The sequence below is a fragment of the Gymnoscopelus microlampas genome (genome assembly GCF_963454915.1).
Source record: "Gymnoscopelus microlampas genome assembly, chromosome: 7".
In the NCBI taxonomy this organism is placed as follows: Eukaryota; Metazoa; Chordata; class Actinopteri; order Myctophiformes; family Myctophidae; genus Gymnoscopelus; species Gymnoscopelus microlampas.
This window is the reverse complement of record NC_139944.1, coordinates 10,528,412-10,546,786: the sequence shown is the minus strand read 5'-3', so window position 1 is coordinate 10,546,786 and position 18,375 is coordinate 10,528,412. Positions and strand designations below refer to the sequence as shown.

The 18,375-nt window shown below is 40.3% G+C and overlaps 3 protein-coding genes across 3 annotated transcripts in view; 1 reads left to right on the top strand and 2 right to left on the bottom strand.

Moving 5' to 3' along the window:
• Positions 1–14,572, top strand: part of ergic3 (ERGIC and golgi 3) — a 31,487-nt gene extending 16,915 nt beyond the window's left edge. The window contains exons 8-13 of the mRNA XM_084063422.1: positions 3,860–3,891; positions 4,406–4,502; positions 9,342–9,406; positions 9,764–9,900; positions 10,477–10,532; positions 10,860–14,572. Coding sequence (XP_083919548.1) covers positions 3,860–3,891; positions 4,406–4,502; positions 9,342–9,406; positions 9,764–9,900; positions 10,477–10,532; positions 10,860–10,939 — 467 coding nt within the window. The 3' untranslated portion in view covers positions 10,940–14,572. The remainder of the gene's footprint in view (positions 1–3,859; positions 3,892–4,405; positions 4,503–9,341; positions 9,407–9,763; positions 9,901–10,476; positions 10,533–10,859) is intronic.
• Positions 1–18,375, bottom strand: part of mtss1 (MTSS I-BAR domain containing 1) — a 656,873-nt gene that overhangs the window by 298,960 nt on the left and 339,538 nt on the right. The gene's annotated exons all lie outside the window — the stretch shown is intronic.
• On the bottom strand, positions 5,678–8,144 carry romo1 (reactive oxygen species modulator 1). The gene is made up of 3 exons (XM_084062019.1): positions 8,021–8,144; positions 6,271–6,401; positions 5,678–5,939 (listed from the first exon to the last, which is right to left on the bottom strand). The coding sequence occupies exons 2-3, from the start codon at positions 6,399–6,401 to the stop codon at positions 5,831–5,833; spliced, it is 240 nt and encodes a 79-aa protein (XP_083918145.1). The 5' UTR covers positions 8,021–8,144; the 3' UTR covers positions 5,678–5,830.

The window sequence follows — 18,375 nt, the reverse complement described above, 5'->3', positions numbered from 1 at the left end:
GTATATGCCGGCATACACTGTATTTTTATATACAAAGTATATACAGCACGGGCACTCGCTCGCCTTGGTGGCTAGCTTGTTCACGTCTCGCTGTCGTCGTGCCTGCCTTGTTTTGAAGTGATGTAAAAAGCCATGCATATAAAAACATTATTTATTCAGTTCAGAGTAAAGTGAAACAAAATGGGGGGCGCTCCCCGTTCCCTCCCATCCACTATCTCAGAGCATTCTGGTGGGTCGTTCTCTGCTGGCTGTCGAGCACGCTTATTTGTACTCTCTTTCCCACGTTTACCGGTCTGTTGGGAATTGTCTACATTTCCCGGGAATCGTAGACAATCTGTAACATTAGTGTGAGTGTTGTGGTTGTTGTACACGTCAGCTTGGGGACATTTTGATGGTGCATGATGACACGTCGTGACATTTCTCTCTTCTCTTTCAAGTACAACACACCTTTACCTTCACTCTTTGTCTCTGGTTGCGATCTCCATTCATGTGTTTTCTGTCTCCTTTCATTCATTGTTCTGTCATTAATCCTTGTGTGTGTGTGTGTGTGTGTGTGTGTGTGTGTGCGCACGCACGCTTGGTGTCTGTTTACTGGACTGACCTGTTATGGGTGTTGTGTGCGCACTCCTTTACCAGGGTGAGAAATTAACCTCCGCCACATGCTACGTAGGGCTTAACTGGTTAACCTGCCACTGTTGCAAGTCCTGTTCATTTGTTCTGGTCCAAACATCCATTCAATCTATTTGATTGTATGAAAGATTGGCTCGTTGGATTTGGGCTAGTAAGTTCTTAACCCATTTAGACCGGCAAATGTCATTTTTAGATTTCTTTGGCTATTCAAAAATAGCAGATATACAAGCTACAAGCTTGTAGATCTGCTATTTTTGAAGAATCTGTGTGCAAATCTTCTGGGGATTCTACACATGTCTTCTAAATCCTAACAGTTTTCTGAAAAACTTACGTTGCTTTAATATCAGTGGTGCAGCTCAAACCTTTTCATGTCAAGGACCACCCAAAATGTTCCAGGGATATATAAATGGTCAAGATTTTTCAAAAACAGCAGATCTGCGCTATGAGCTTGTATATGTGCTATTTTTGGATGGATAAAGTGGTTACACATATGCGTTCCCGGTTTGAATGGGTTAAATATCGTCGCTGTCGAGCAAATACCTCTTATCTGTTATCTCCATATTCTAACTTTTTGAGTTTTTCCGTAAATGAATGCCCTACTTAATCATACTAAAGCGCCACACAATGCAGCGCGTAGCGACACGTTGTGTGATTTGCATCCTGAAAAATAACAGGACATATGAGGTTTCTACCCGACAGAGACAATGTCTTGTGAGTGCTGACATAGTTATTTTCCTACGCCTATGTGTTAACAATCACACCAATGACGGCTGCTTTTAACCTGCTAATCGCTGTTTCTAGAGGTACCTGTGACTGGATCTAATTGAGCATTCATTTTTGCTGAAACAAGAGACAAGAATCGCTATTGTAAAGACAACACTGCTGCCCTCTGAGATTTCAACACATCACATGACATGCATCTCAGTGCTGGAAACACTACTTTGGTGTTAGATGTTTGAAATGACTATGGCTGCACAGAAACCTCTTATCTCCATATTTTAACATGTTTTTGTAAAAAGAAATATATAAATTTGTCACTCAAAAGTAGCAGAAATTGCCGATCTACATGCCTAAAACTTGTCACATCGCGACACATTCTAAACTTGTAGATCGGCATTTTTTTTGAATTTTTTTATTTCAATTCTTAAAAGTAAGTAACAGTTTTGGACGTATGAGGTTTCCACGCAACAGTGACGATATCCCCTCACCCTGTAGCCAGACGTTCCACATCACAGCGTTTTTGTTCACATGTCTCATCAGTGACTCTTCTCTCTTCTTTCTGCAGTGCACGCTGTGGAAAGTAAGTCTGCTTTTTGGTTTTGTAGCTTTTTACGTTCAATGACCCCCCCTCCCCCCCTTTTTTTTCTCCCTTCTTTACCGCAAATGTTAACGTTATTTAGATAGCATGTTGTTTAGACAGATGCTTACCTTTGATGTTTAGCTGGTGTCCTAGTTTCTCTGAGGCACTACAGTGTTCTATTTGCACTCTTATGTGACTATTAACCTTGGTTGAATCAAATACCACCGAAGTGGAAAAAGCGGCACTCCAAATTAAAGGATGCAAGACTGGCTTAGATACTGTGCACATTCTCATGTATTGCAGCGGTTTTCAACCTTTTTCATGCCAAGGACCCCTAAATGAATACACATTTGGCCACGGACCCCCATCTGAAAATGTTTTGTGCCAGGGACCCCCAGAAGCAAAGATTTGAGTTAAAAATCTTCGCTTTAAAAAAGATATATACTCAAAGATATGCACACATTTTCGAGATTTTTCAAAAATAGCAGATATACAAGCTCATAGCGTGCGAATGACCTTGTAGATCTGCTATTTTTGAATAGCCAAAGCTAAGTGGTTCAAATGATTGTGACCCTGTGTTAACTAATTTCGCTGGGGACCCCCTGGTACCCCCCGAAGGACCACTGATGGCCCCCTGACCACTGGTTTAGAACCACTGATCTATTGGGAACGCCTACATGTTTTGGCCTCAGCCTTCCTCAGAGCAGACTTAAAAATACTTTTTAAGTCAGCTCTGAGGAAGGTTGAGGCCGAAACGCGTAGGCATTGCCAATAGATCCTTTATCCTTTATTTTGGAGTGCCGCTTTTTCCACTTCGGTGGTATTTGATTCAAGTTCTATTTGTAGCTGAGCACCCACTGCCTAAACGAAAAAAGGCATCCTGAGGAAGCGCACCTGCTTTTTTCCCCCCTTACTATTAACCTTGGTGTTTGTTGGCTAGAGTTCATGCTTACTCTGCTTACTCTGATCTCACACCTCGCTTGTCTTGCTAAACAATACAAACAGCATGTACTGTAGATAGACTTAAGGACCTAAAGACTGTTGGGTCAGTTACCGGGCATAAATAATAAATATGCACCCAGCAGGTAGATGTTAAATGTATATACCCTGGGTTGTCCAGGATGCTCATGCGTCTGTAGTAGAGCTACATGTCGTTGCTGTCAGGTGGAAACCTTGTATGTTCAAAACAGTTAACTTTCAAGAACCAAAGGCATGGGTTTCCGAGGCTAGCGTTCCAGTGGATCCAATGCAGTTGTTATTTACAAGCTCTTGTTGGTACTTTAAAAAAATATTTGGAACAGACACACCACTTTCACTTTAAACATTTTCTTTTCAAAAATAGCATAAATAGCAGAACTACAAGCTCTTGTGAGCTTGTAGATCTGCTAAATCTGCTACTTTTGAGCGACACGCTTGCACGACAAATTAGGGCGTTTATTTCCCAAAAAGCATACAACGTTGAAACAAGGTTTCTGCCCTACGGCTATGATATAGAACTTCAAGCTGAGGACATGAAGTAGAACACCTATGAATGCTGTCACCATCTGATCAATAAATGAATCACTAATCGATCAGTGTTTAACCTTTCTGGGAATATTACTGAGGAATACTACTCTACTCTACTACTATATTTCTGATTAATAATGTCTGTGCAGTGATTCACCCTGTGTTGTCTGGAAGGCCTTTAAATATAGTAGCGAGTCCAAAGACTGTAACCATTACTGATATGAAACGAGGGGGAAAAAGCATTTTTAGCATTCTAGATAACGCAGGGTAAGTGATTGATACATCTTTCTGGAGTTGTGTTCCTACTAGTTTGTAACAACATACATGTACTCTTGTTTTCTTTCCATGAACTGAATATAAATGATAAATGAGGGTGTTTCTTTAATGCTGACTGGTGAATCTCATGTTTGCTTTTCTTTGCAGTTCATGACCTGCAGAGTTTTGGACTAGATAATGTAAGTAGCACGGCAGATTCTTTACATTACATTATGTTTGAAACAGACTAGTAATCTTCAGGCCAGATCTCTTATCACCTGGCTACGTGAGACTATGTAGCGGTTAAAACAGTGCGCAAACAGTTTTGAGATTTAAATAATAACTGCAGGAAACAAAGAACTTACACACATTAAGACCTGAGGCTGATTCTACAAATGCCTTCTAAATCAGTAGTTCTCTTTTTCGTGCCAAGGATCCCCAAAATGATATGTATTTGGCTGCGGACCCCCATCTAGAAAATATTAAGTGCCAGGGACCCACAGAAGAGTAGATTGCAAACACTTAAAATATTTTTCAAAAATGTTCAAAAATAGCAGATTTACAAGCTTGCAGCGCGGCACAAAGTGACTCGCTGTGAGGTTGTATACGAGTATCTGCTGTTTTTGAGAACCACTTTTCTAAATCCTAAGAGTTTTCTGAAAAACATTATGTTGTTATAGCTAAAATCTAAAATGTTTATTTGCTGTCTTGCAGATCAATATGACTCATTTCATTAAGCACCTATCGTTTGGTAAAGACTACCCTGGTATCGTCAATCCTCTGGATGACACAGATGTTACAGCACCACAAGGTCAGTACTGTCACCACTTCAGCGCCACCTCCTGTCCATTCTTAGACCAGTATCATCTGTAGCCACTGTAATGAAGGCTTTTTTTAAAGACTGAACCTGTTAGCCCATCATGGGCTAAGTTCTACAGCTGTGGAACCCAACTTTATATGCTTGGCCCCCCTAAACATGTTTCTCAGACATGTTTAAATGTAACTAATTAAATTGTAGGCTGTCAAACCACAGAGTCCCTATTCTGGGCATGTCATAAGCAGATCTACAAGGGGGGAAAAAAAGACCAAGTACAGAAACTGGTCAACAGAGTACTGTATATAGGGTTTAAGTTGTTAAATGTGTTTTTTGTTTTTCTGTGCTTCACAATTATGTTACATGTGTGAGTTAGCTATGTCAGTTTAAAAGATACAACCCGTACACCTAACTATGGTTTACATCTCTTTAACAAAAAAAATAAATGTCCTTGTCGAAAATAGCTCAGCTACAAGCTCGGCGGAACAAGTTGTAATCTTGTGGATCAGCTATTTTTCGCCTATTATGACAAGCCCAGCATAGGGACACTATGGTTTATGTGGTTACAAGGACCCCAGGTTGTGAAATGATACAGTATTGTTACACAGACCATGGCTGAGTTCTAGAATTCCATTGTTAGCATTAAAGTAAATAATAAGCATTAGAATGTTATCGTTTCCACCGTTTATTCAGGGAGAGTTTTTAGAATTTCAATTTTTAATCACGGCAACATTCAAACTAATGTGTGCATCATTTGGCCCAATACATCAGGTAAAAATAATGCACTGTTTTTAGAAGTCTGCATCCAGAACCTTTATTGACCGGTGATAAGGTAAACCCAATCGATCTGTTCTATTGGCCAACATTTCGATATCATGCATTCCTACACCAGTGGTTCTCAAACATTTGTCAAGGACCCCCAGAAGAGAAGATTTGTGTTAAAAATATTCTTACTACTTTCAAGAGTAAAAATAAATGTACAAGCTCGCAGTGCGGCACAAAGTGCCTGCTATTTTGTAATAGCAAAGTGGTAAACATTTTGATTCTGTATAACACATTTGGCTGGGAACCCCATTCAACCGAACCATTGGCCTTTCACTGCAGTACCATGTCTGGTCATGCACGTTGTAATCAGGGACATCACTAAAAAGACAACACATCCACTCTAAACGCCCATTTTGAACCATTTATTATTGACAAAGGGAGACTTGGCGTTGAGAATGTGACAATGTTGACAGAACAGAACAGACTGCTCAGTGGTATTATGAAAGTCCCATGGTGGCTGTGTGTGTGTGGTTGCTGTGTGCAAATAGAGGGGAGCGCCATCAGCAGCGGATTCCCATGCCGATAGCCATGAATGTCCCAAATGTCCCTCCACTCTGCATCATCGTCTTCCCCACTCCTCCCATCAGCTCCCTGCCGCGCATCCCGATCCTAAAGAGAACATAGTGCATTATTATCCCAGAGGAAAAGTTGTTGTGCAATACTACAGGCATTGGTGTTATTTTCCCATTCCTACAGATGTCAGTAAAAACAGGGTGGAAAAATGATTTACAACGCAAAGTGCGCGTTGTAAGCTTGTAGATTTGATATTTCTGCTATGTATGAAAATGTTTCAACATGGAAACGATAATGCAAAATAATTGAAATGTTCTAATTGTGACAGGCTCATGTAATCAACATAATGAGGTGTTTTATCACACAATGCTTCCTGGATTTTCTAGAACGCTATACTGGCGTTTGTCGAAATCACTTCATTAGTTACCTTAGACAGGAGAATGTCCCGAACATGGCTCCTGCAGCCATCCCCACTGCACACCCCATCATGAAGCCCATTTTGACCCGATCAAAACAGCTGGGCTGGTGCTGGCCGTACGGACCTACTGCCACAGGCATCTGGAGGGGAAAGAGACCCCAGTTAACAGGGAGGGAGGGACAGACAGACATACAGTTGGTTGGTCTAGCCAAGACTGGGGCCGGGATGTGCATCGGTGACCTTCTGATTACCAGACCACCCAGTCTACCCACAAGCTACGACCGCTTTAAATTAATTTATGATTATCTGGTAATAATAAGTACACAAATCATAATTAAACATTAAGTGTGTAGAGCATTTTAATCATGAAAAAGGTTTGACAGATTTTTGGTTAAATCTCTATATTTTGTAAGTAATCATTGCTATAGTGTCACTTCCTTTTGTCATCACTTACAATTTCAGTTTATCCTGTATGAGTTATTTCTCCTGATCAGACAATTGTTATCCTGAACTGACGATGTATTTTCTGTTTACTAAAGAGACGTAGAGGTCCATTACTGAACAAACACTATAGCAATGATTACCATCAGAATATAGCTTTTGAACAAAAATACATATCATTTACACCATCTTTAATACACTTTCTGTAGGATCGTTACGTGTGTGCATACATCATGCACCAAACCCACACATGAACTTGACCTTCTGTAACATTACATCATGAGCTTGTAGATCAGCTATTTTCAAATGGCCGAAATGTATACAGGGCTGAAGTCGTTAACGTATGTTTTGTAATAATAATCAAAATCTACAAAGTAACTAGTAATTAAAGTTTTCAAATAATTGTATTAGAGTAAAAGTATAATATTTGTCTCGGAGATGTATTAGTGGAGTGGAGTAGAAGTAAGAGTACAGAAAATTGGAAATACTCCAGTATAGTCAAAATACCTCAATTGTACTTAAGTACTTGAGTAAATGTACTTTACACCAATTACAATTACTTTACACCACTGTATAAGTAGATGGTTAGTTCAAAAGGTCTTATTATATAACGTGTTCAGTTAGCAAGAAAACGAGCCTGGCTACGTTTTTTTAAGGTTTGGTTAATTGTCTATCACAACAATGACAACGGTCAGTAGTTGTATCTGTCATTTACCCCAAAAACTGTGTCAAATGTGTCCATTTTGCGTTGTGTGTAAAAAAAACGTAGCACTGAACGTCCTCTGTTTGTTGTGTTAGCTTAGCATGCTAGCCCAGCTCCACTTAGTCTGTGTTGCGTTAGCTTAGCATGCTAGCCCAGCTCCACTAGTCTGTGTGTTGCGTTAGCTTAGCATGCTAGCCCAGCTCCACTAGTCTGTGTGTTGCGTTAGCTTAGCATGCTAGCCCAGCTCCACTAGTCTGTGTATTGCGTTAGCTTAGCATGCTAGCCCAGCTCCACTACTCTGTGTGTTGCGTTAGCTTAGCATGCTAGCCCAGCTCCACTAGTCTGTGTGTTGCGTTAGCTTAGCATGCTAGCCCAGCTCCACTAGTCTGTGTGTTGTGTTAGCTTAGCATGCTAGCCCAGCTCCACTAGTATGTGTTGTGTTAGCTTAGCATGCTGGCCCAGCTCCACTAGTCCGTATGTTGTTAGCTTAGCATGCTAGCCAGCTGCACTGGTCTGTCACCCTTGAAAGAAATCAAACAGTATTTATACCGTCGAATGATCTATTTTACTCCCGAACAGAGGCAGCAGTAGAGCGGTGTGAAGCAGCAGACTCACCTTCCTGTGTGATTTTAAATGAACTGCTGTAGTGAGACTGAAAACAGGAGGTTGTGAGAGTGTGTTTTAATTGACGTTCTTCTATCAGCACGCCTCCATTACTGCATAGAGGAAGTAGAAAGGGACTGACAGCAGTGTTGCCAGATTTTGTGAGAGAAATATGCCACCAGGTTTTTGATTGATTGAATACTTTATTAGAAGTTTGCTGAAAAAAAAACACATGAACGCACAGTTCAATACAAGGTCAGCTAATAGGAATTTTAAAACCCAAGAAGTTTCCATTGGGGTCCTTTGTACTCAATTCATTGTGAATCAATGAAAGGTCAACGATGGTCAATGAAAATAAGCCCAAAAGAAGCGAGCCCTTCTATGTTGGCTATTTGAAAATAGCTGATCTACAGATCACAAAGTGTCGCATTGCGACGCGTTGTGAGCTTCTGTATCTGCTATTAAAATTTTAAAATTATAAAACTTGAAGAAAATGTGATCAATTTGGAATATTTTTGAAACACAAATCTAGTAAGGGGGTCCCATAGCTGGCACAAAATGTTTTCAGATGGGGATATGTGGACAATTACTTAATAAGTTGGGGGTCCTTTACATGAACATGTTTGAGAAGCACTGGTTTAAACAACATTTAGGAAACAATCCCAAATGAGCAACTACATTTAAGAAACAAGGCCAAAAACAAAACCCAACCCACAACTTCAAAATAAGCCCAAAGTCACGTATAATAAACAGACATGGCAACACTGCTGCCTAGAGGAAGTAGGAAAGGGATGACAGGACACCTTAACTCTATGCAGGACACAAGTTTGCTTGCTTGTGAATCTACAGTGACACCTTGTGGCTGCATTTTGTTAACATTTTTCATAATGTCTTATTTTCAAAAGGGTTATATGTTTGAGCCTTTTACTCTTGGCAGAAATGGGCTTCCATGCGTTAGTTTAATTAGTAGTGTAAACATGAGGGCAGAGAGAGTGAAGGACATGGAACACAGGGAACATGGGATGTTGGGATTATGTGGTCAACAGTCTACCCCAGGGTTTCCCAAACAGCGGGTCGGGACCCCTTTTAGTTTAGTTTTAGTTTATTTATTTATTATATATTTTTTTAAATGTCAAGAAAATCACAATTTCAAATAATGAAAATAGCAGATCTAAAAGCTCACCTTGTAGATCGGGTATTTTCACTAGTTTGGGCTCCACGTTTACCCCATCAGCTGCCACTACACCACAACTGTCGATATGTTTTTTACTTTGGTCTCTATACTTCATGCGTGTGAGATGATTTTAACAGTAGAATTGTCTTCTTCCCTCAGCATCAATGATGTACCAGTATTTTGTCAAAATAGTCCCCACCATCTACGTAAAGACAGACGGGGAGGTGAGTGGGCAACGCCATCCTTAACCACTGAAGTCCTTTTTTCTATATGTTTTTTTTGTAATATGTTAAACAAAATAGTGGATATACAAGCCCACGACACGACCCATTGTGACACATTGTGAGCTTGTAGATTCGAAGAATTTGTGTTTGAAGAAGTTGTGTTTTTGAGACAATTAAATGATGCTTTATTATTCATGATAATATTTGTCTTGAATTTTGGAAAACATTTTAATAATCTTAATAAAGTCAGCATTCACTCAAAAACTAAAACCAGTGATGAATCTGTCATACTTTTCCTTTGATATTACATTTGAATACATAAATGAGATGATGGTTTTCTCTTCTGTTTTGAACCAGGTAGTAAAAACCAACCAGTTCTCTGTGACCAGGCATGAGAAAGTTGCCAATGGGCTCATAGGAGATCAGGGGCTTCCGGGGGTATTCGTTCTGTATGAGCTGTCACCAATGATGGTCAAATTCACAGAGAAACACAGGTAGGAACTCCCCACCCCTGCACTAGACCGATGCCCGTCAATAACGCATGCCCCTTTGGTTATGCAATACCCTTTGTACCCATTGTCCAGAGTACCTGTTTTACCCGTGCACTGTGCACTGCACTCCCTCGGGTCCTCTGCGATACACACACCATGATTGAAGTCAATAGGTCGGCTGGTTCTCGAGATATGCAGGGGGAAATCACACTCGCTCACTCAGAGATTCTGAGCATTTATAGATAGATAGATAGATAGATGACTATGAATACACTTTATTGGTGCTGCTCTCCCTTACATGTTTGATATCCGATGCTGTACTTTACTTAGTCTGTAATTCTTTCTTTGATTTTTTTCTTTGAGCATGCACATTACATACATGTGATACCAAATACCAAATGTGTAACTAAACCTACTGTGTGACTTCTTTCTCTATTCTTACAATAATATTTTGTAAACCTTGGAATCTTGTACTAAAAACAATTTCATCCACTCTTCTCTTCTCTTCTCTTCTCTTCTCTTCTCTTCTCTTCTCTTCTCTTCTCTTCTCTTCTCTTCTCTTCTCTTCTCTTCTCTCAGATCATTCACACATTTCCTAACAGGAGTTTGTGCCATCGTAGGAGGTGTATTCACAGGTCAGTCCACTCATCTTTTATCATTAAACACACACACCATATCCTAACATAACACAGGACATATTCAAACCTGTTTAAGGCCTAGTGTACACTAGGGTGTGTATCTTTGAAAACACATACATTTTGCTCTGTCTATACCTACTTTATTACATGGCTTGGTTGAATGCTTGATTCTGATTGGTCAATCAATGAATTCATCGGTGTGTTATTTTTGAATACTGACCGCTGAACTCAACAGACTGTCTAATCACAGACTAAGAGCACCTGGCTCATATCAATCTGTCTGTCTGTCTGTGTGTCTGTGTGTCTGTCTCTCCTCCTCTACAGTGGCTGGGTTGATTGACTCTCTCATCTACCACTCTGCCAAGGCCATTCAGAGGAAGATAGAGCTCGGCAAGACCTCGTAACAGTGCCCCCTCCTGGCCTCTACCGGTGCAACACACTCTACAAACATACAGAGAGAGAGAGAGAGAGAGACACAAACAGAGAGAGGCGGCTGGTGTAGGGGTGTGGAAGCTGAAATCTCTCTCTCTTTCTCTCCGTCTCCATCTTTATTTTGACTGGTGGAAATAAGATAGTAGACAGAAAGAGAGAGAGAGAGAGGAACAGTTGAATCTATGACACGTTTTCATTCCATCTCCTTGGTCTCACAAGGCAGTGACGGTGACGTTTTTGCTCCTTCCGTTGACCCGCTCCAGTATTTATTTGTTAGGTTTTTTTCCATGAATATCTGATGACGTTCACTTCCTTCGCAAGAGGACAGAAGAGGACAGACAAGACAGCTTGTCACCCTCGTTCTCTGGGAAACGGGGAAGTGACATCACAATTGACTCATCCGTTAGGACACCGCTAGAGACTCCCATCTCCTGGAATGAATGAATGTCGTTGACGCTAGTACGGTTAGCTAACCTGCACTGTCATCCCTCACAAATTCATGATGGTTTTTAACAGTGATTCTCAACTTTTTTTTTTTGTTTTGTTTCAAGGACCCCCAGTTTGATATCGTTGCTGTCCGGGTGAAAAAAAGTCTGAAACCGTTCCTTTTTTATCATTTATCAAATAAATGATTAAAAATCATGAAAATAGCCGATTGTAAGCTTGTAGGTCTGCTATTTTCACTACTTTTTGTAGAAATGAAAATGTGGAGATACAAGGTTTCTGCTGGACGGCAACGATACGCATTAGACCACGGAACCCCTGATTGATACCATTTCTTTTTAAGTCTCTGAGACCCCAATCTACACTGTAAAATCTTCAGTGTTAGTTTAACTCTTGAGTGTGTATGAATGGAACCGATTCCATTTGTACACACTCAGATGGCTCTTTTGGACTATGAAAGGTAACCCAGAACCTGAAACTTTTCCAGAACCCATGAAGTTCTGTGATAACCACAACCATCCCTGAGGAGGGAGTTGATCATAAAAAAAAATCAAAAAAAATTGCCGATCTACTAGCCTGGAATCCAGACTGTTCGCTCCGTTCAGCTGACTTTTTTTCTCTTCTTTTTTTACTTTGCTTCTCAGTCTGGCCGTCTTCCTATGTGAACGGGGCGAGTCTTGGTCACACAGGCTCCGAGGATTCTGATTGGTCTGTGGGCGGGGCGGGACCAGCGCCTTCCAATGGAAAAAAATCAACTGTGAGTCGTTGAGCACTTTCCAATCAACAATGACGTGCCTACGTAACAGGTGACGTTTGGAAATCAGGCTCAACTCAAAGTTTCCCAGACTGAGAAGCAAAGTAAAAAAAAAAAAAGAAGTCTGGATTCCAATTTCCAGGCTACCGATCTACTGTACAAGCTCACAACACATTGCAACGCTCGCGACGCGTCAGACCAGCGTCTGTGTTGCTCGGAAGGTTGTGAAGGTTATAAACCTCGATGTTGGAGGACCCAACCCTACTCACAGCTAGAGCCCGACCATTATATCGGTTTGGCCAGTATATCGTCCATCAGTATCGGGATTCATGCAGTTCATGTGTCCCGATTTTGAACTTATTATAGGTGATACAAATGGCAAAACTATGTCGGCTATTTTTTTATTTAGTTTTTGACCAACTATAATCAAATACACGTTTTTCAAAGTGATTAGAATTCATTTGACAACATTTTTCCAGAGAGCAATAATTGTGACCGGGACAAATTACCTTTCTCACTCTGACTAGTGCCTTGCTCACAGGGAATTCGGACAGAACGCATGGACAGAACGCATGGCAACCGTGGGCTTTGAACCTAGAAGCTAACTTAGACACTCGGACTCATCCTGCCACGCTGTTTTATAAAGCCACAATCCGTAACTTTCAAGTGCTACCTAGGATTTGAACCCAAGTTCCCTGTGCAAGTGCTGACATTTCTACTGCTGGGCTATTGTAGAAAGCCTGTTTGGGCAGAGAATAGATTGAGTTATGAGCATGCAGTACCTCTTATCCACCAGTAGGTGTCCTACCAGACCACAATATTAGATCTGCTATTTTGAAATAGCCTTTGTACATAGGGTTAAAGTGGTTAAACTGATTTTGATGCTATATTAAGTGATTTAGCTGGTGACCCGCTGGAATCCCTCTCAAGGACCCCTGGGATTCCTCGGACCCCACTTTGAGAACCACTGCTCCACCATACAGATTGATCAAAATTATATTTTGTTCACACAAAAACAAAGTTACGGATTGGAGCTTCAAGTGTCATGGCTACTTTGTCATTGGTATGAAATGTAATTAAATACGCATAATGTAGTTACTGCAGCTTGCCTGTGTGGGGCAGTATTGCATTGTGAGCAGGCGACAGTTGTGGGACTCTCGGGTGACTGTCGGGAGGAAACCTTGTATGTCCAAAAGTAGTGAAAATAGCAGATCTGCAATTTCCATAGCTTGTAGATCGGCTATTTTCACTACTTTTATGCAACACTCTTGTATGACGAAGTAGGACGTTAATTTACAATTAAAAAAGAAGAAGTAGTAGAAGTACACTTAAAAGGTGAAATATGGAGATATGAGGTTTCTGCCCGACAGCAACACTATTCAATTAAAACATGAAACTAAATCCCCTGTTATTACTCCACCACTCTGACCGAACATCTCGTGACTCATTATTTGTGAAACACTGGGCTAAAGGGAACGAGAAAAAGAAAACAAAGCTGCATTTCAGAAATAGTTCGCAGACATGGAATGAAACCACGGTTACGGAACTTTAATGGATACGGTTCAGTATCTGAAACAACAAAGTTGTAAAATTTAGAACAATTTTTTATGTATTTCTTTCCCTCTAAATTGTCCTCGTCATGGAATCGAATCTTTCAAATGTTGTTGGCATTAAGCCTAACTTGAGGCCTAATCAAGCTCACAACGCATCCGCATTAGGAGCTTGTAGCTCCGCTATTTTTTAGCCTCCCTGACCATGTGATTGGGCAGCCCTGTACAAGTACATACAGCATTTTGGCTAGTCTCGCGTTGCCAGACAACACAATCTCCGTATGCTATTTAGAGTCTGGAACTACACCTTCTGAAAGCGAAAAAGGAAGCTGTCATCTATTCACCATTTCCGTTCATGAAAATATATTTTAAAATATCTTTAAAATATATTTTTTCATTTCTGCCTAGCAGCAAGCTATAGCTCCAGACTGTATGGCGGAAGCATTTGAAAATTGTCAACAGTCTAATATTTGGCCGACACTGACTCAAAGCCAACCTTTAGAGGTGGACAGCTGTGTTGCTTGTCGTGGTCAAGGATTTTGTTTTGTTTTTGTGGTTTAATTTAATCCAATTTAGACATTGATTCTGATGGCAGTATGAAACAGTTTGATACTGTTGCTGTTTTTTATGCTATTACAGATGGTTGGTTGGTTGGGTGGATGTTGCACCTTTAAACATCTTAATCAGGGGCTGGGGTTGTGTGTGTGTGTGTGTGTGTGTGTGTGTGCGTGTGTGTGCGTGCGAGAGTGTTTGTGCGAGAATGTGTGCGTTCTGCTGCTGTGGATAACCAGTGTTGTGTGCTGGGTGAATTGTATTTATATTGTCCTCAAAACGTTTTTAAAATGAAATGAAAATAAATGTTGAATACACCAGCAGACATGCAGTGACTTGTTTTGTTGCGTGCCTGCTCCTGTGGTGTTTCAGGGCTTGCAACTCCTCAGAAAACCTTGGTGTGAGACTTGATTGTACAGGCGTAGCGTATTTCTTTGTAGTCTATTGCACGGCAAATACAATTTATACATTTTTGTACTGCGTAAGTGAAGATACATGACCGTTTACAGCCATTTCCCCAGTTGTATCATTTCTAATCCATGTACGCCAATCATTAAAAGATGAATCTAGAAATAAAACCGCTCCTGGCCGGCAGAGCAGTCATTGACCTGGTGACCAATGACTAAAACCTCAGTATTTTCTGTATTGTGTGGACAGCATTGAGTGACAGACAGACAATTTAGGCATTTAGCAGATGGTCTTATCCAGAGCGACTTACAAGAACAAGATGGGAATAAAGCCCATTGAATTGAAAATTGAATTGAATAGGCTCTGTGTCTGTGCTTAACTGTAGTTGGTTTTCCAGAAGGTGGCATACCAGTTTCCTGTTCCGGTCATTTTCCCATAGCTTCATGGGTATTGAGTCCACAGTTCTGACGGCAGCGGGGAGTTCATTCCACAGTTCTGGGAGCCAGGAGGGAGAAGAGTCTAGGACGTGTGGAGCAGACAGACTGACGGTGCCCTGCAAGAGCGGTTTTCAACACTTAGCACGTGCGGTGAGTGTCATACAGTAGGTTACTCGAACAGAAATGACAGGCTTAAATTATGTTCCTAACCATTCTAGCTATTTATTATATTATTGATCATTAGTTGAAGCAAAATGATATGGCCGTGTGTTCCCCATCACGCTGCCGCTTGGTGCAGGCATGCAGTAGCCAATTTATTGTTTTAATTAACATTAAATCCAAAAGATATAGGCTACACCAAAATGGCCTAAATACAGATAACCTTGAACACATGCCCGAAGCACCCTGCAGTGTAGTAGCTATCTTTATCATTTCTCAAATGACTCAAGCATCATGTGTTTGTTGTTGAGAAAGCCATCAAGCCATGGGCTATCTTTTGCACCATAGTAGCCGTCTGTCGGTGTCGGCTCTCAGGTGCATTCAGCAATTCTTTTCCCACACCTTCCAACCGACTGATCTCCAGAGTCGTCCCGACTTCATTGGACTGCCAGTCTGTAGTTGTCTGAAGTTGTCTGTTTGGTGGAGAGCCACCTTAAAGAGCACTAGGAGAACCTGTCTAGAGGGTGAAGATACTGTACCATTGGTCATCTTAACCACAGCCTCAGCAGGTGGTTCAAGTCCCACGCCATCCCAGTTTACGGCCCACAACGTTTGGCGGGTTGTGGCAAGAACATCCACAGCGCTGTCTGGTGGAGACCATGTATGTCCATAATTGTTACTTTTCAGGAGTTTTCAGGAGCGTTTCAATGCATCCAATGTAGTTGTAATATAGTCATAAGCTCCTGCTAATACCTTTCATTGCTCAAATATTAATACAATCCACAGACATACTTAACCACTTTCACTTTCGGATTTATTTCAAAAGTAGTGAAAATAGCAGATGTACAAGCTCACAATGCGTGTCGTGATGCAACACACATTGCGACCTTGTATCTGCTATTTCTGCTATATTTGCGTAACCCACTCTTGTACAAAAAAGTAGGGCATTCATTTACCAAAACAAATATAAAAAAGTAGCAATATAAAGGTACAAGTGTTCTGCAATGCTATGTATTGATGCCACTAAAATGAACAGTTGCAACATGCAACAATATGTTTGTACTGTTGGTATGAGTTTTTTTTCTCTTATTTTTTTCCTCTTTTTCTTTCTTTTTTATTGCGTGATTTGAAGGGGATCTGTGATCACAAATCAAAGGAAAAGGTCCCACACACTGTCTGGAACGTGCAAAAATGTTGCTCTTTATTAAGTCCACGTTTTGGTCGTTAGTGTTAGACTTTTATCAGGACAGACATACAGGGCACTACAACCACCAAACATTTAATGCTACACCCACAGTGTGCTGGACCTTTTTATTTGATTTGTTATCAGGGATCCCCTTCTGAACATTTGCACCTTTTTTGGTTGCCCTACGCACCTGTCACCAGCCTTTTGAGGTGTGCAACGGCCTTCTTCTAAAAGATTGTGTGATTTGAAAAAATTTGGTGAGTTCCAGGAATTGTGTCTAAGCAAATGAGGAAAAACTATAATGGTGTACTTGTGATTAATCTTGTCCAGTGTTTTGATATCACCATGCAGTTCACCACATGTCCTCAAGATGGCACCAGTAACTTATAATTTGTATTTTTGTGTCACTGCCTAAATTTGTTGTCAGAGAGAAACCTCCATATTTTGACGTATATAAAGCTACACAACATGAAGTTGTGCTAACTGGCAGTGATGGAAGAAGTATGTAACATCAAAAATACAAATAATGTAAACTATAATGATAATATAATGTAATAATAACTATATTGATAATATAATAATGTAATAACATTTATTATTAACAAAGTAACTCAAAAATTGTGAAATTAGCAGATCTACAGAACTCATTTTAGAACATTTCTGGATATGTTTTTTTCCCCCAAGAAAATCCTATGAAAAAAGCAATTTTATTTGTATTTATTTTTTCCGGCCCTAAAAATCTTTTGAAATAATTTTGAATTGAAAGGAAAAAAAATAGAACAAAAAAAGTATATTCAGATGCGACCCATGCAAACCGGTCCGCAACCCAAAATGGGGCACTGGACCCATTGTTTGGGAAACGCTATTCTATATAAACTAAAAGCAGATGTGTTTGACATTAGAATGAATGTGAAGGGTTCTGACAATTCAAAGCTCTTTGACTTGCTGCTAGATGTTGACAGTCTCTCAACACGTATTAAAACACTAACACATGGTTGACGACCACATCAGAACATGACTCTAGAACAGTGGTTCTCAACCTGTGGGCTGGGGCCTACTGGTGGGCCGTGAGGGTATCGCAAGTGGATTTAGTGATCATATGACATTAATATATATTTTTTTTCAGATATGTAAAAAAATATATAATAATGGCATGGCATTTTTCCTTTTAAACCTTGGGAAAAAAATAGTTATCATTGTGATACCTTGTGGATACCACAAGTTTCCTAGGGCATGGTGGGCATCACTTCATGTCGATTTGATCAGGTATCAGGGATAAAATCGACAAGAAGTGATGACCACCATGCCCGCGAACGCTATCGTGAAGTTCAAGTGGGCCTTGATCCAGAAAAAGTTGAGAACCACTGGTGTAGAATATTCTGTATTTCTGTATCATGAGCAGTGGTGTAAAGTAACTAAGTACATTTACTCAAGTACAATTGTTTGAGGTACTTTTACTTTACTTGCGTATGTTCCTTTTTCAATACTTATATATACCTCTACTCCACTACATCTCAGAGGCAAATATTGTACTTTTCACTCCGCTTCAATTAATTGAGAACTTTAGTGACAATGTTACTTTGTAGATTTGGATTCTTATTACAAAACATACAATAGCTACTTAACCCCCCCCCCCCCCCCCCCCTGAAATGGTGAAATGGCACATTCTGCATAATGAGTACTTTTACTTATGGTACTTTAACCCATTAAGAACGGGAACGCATACTGTGTCATTTTAGATTTTTACCTATAAACATTATTGTATACTTTGGCCTATTAAAAAATAGCAGACCTACAAGCTCATAGCGCGGCACCGAGTGTCGCGCTACGAGCTTGTGGATCTGCTATTATTGAAAAAGCATTTGTGTTGAATACATATATATTTTTTAACTCAAATCTTTGCTTCTGGGGGTCCCTG

Bases quoted from the DNA above. Each gene is read 5' to 3' on its own strand.
- romo1 (XM_084062019.1), bottom strand. From the start codon at position 6,401: ATGCCTGTGGCAGTAGGTCCGTACGGCCAGCACCAGCCCAGCTGTTTT. The intron at 5,940-6,270 runs GTAACTAATGAA...TGTTCTCTTTAG, and splicing joins GGGACATTCTCCTGTCTAAG to GATCGGGATGCGCGGCAGGG.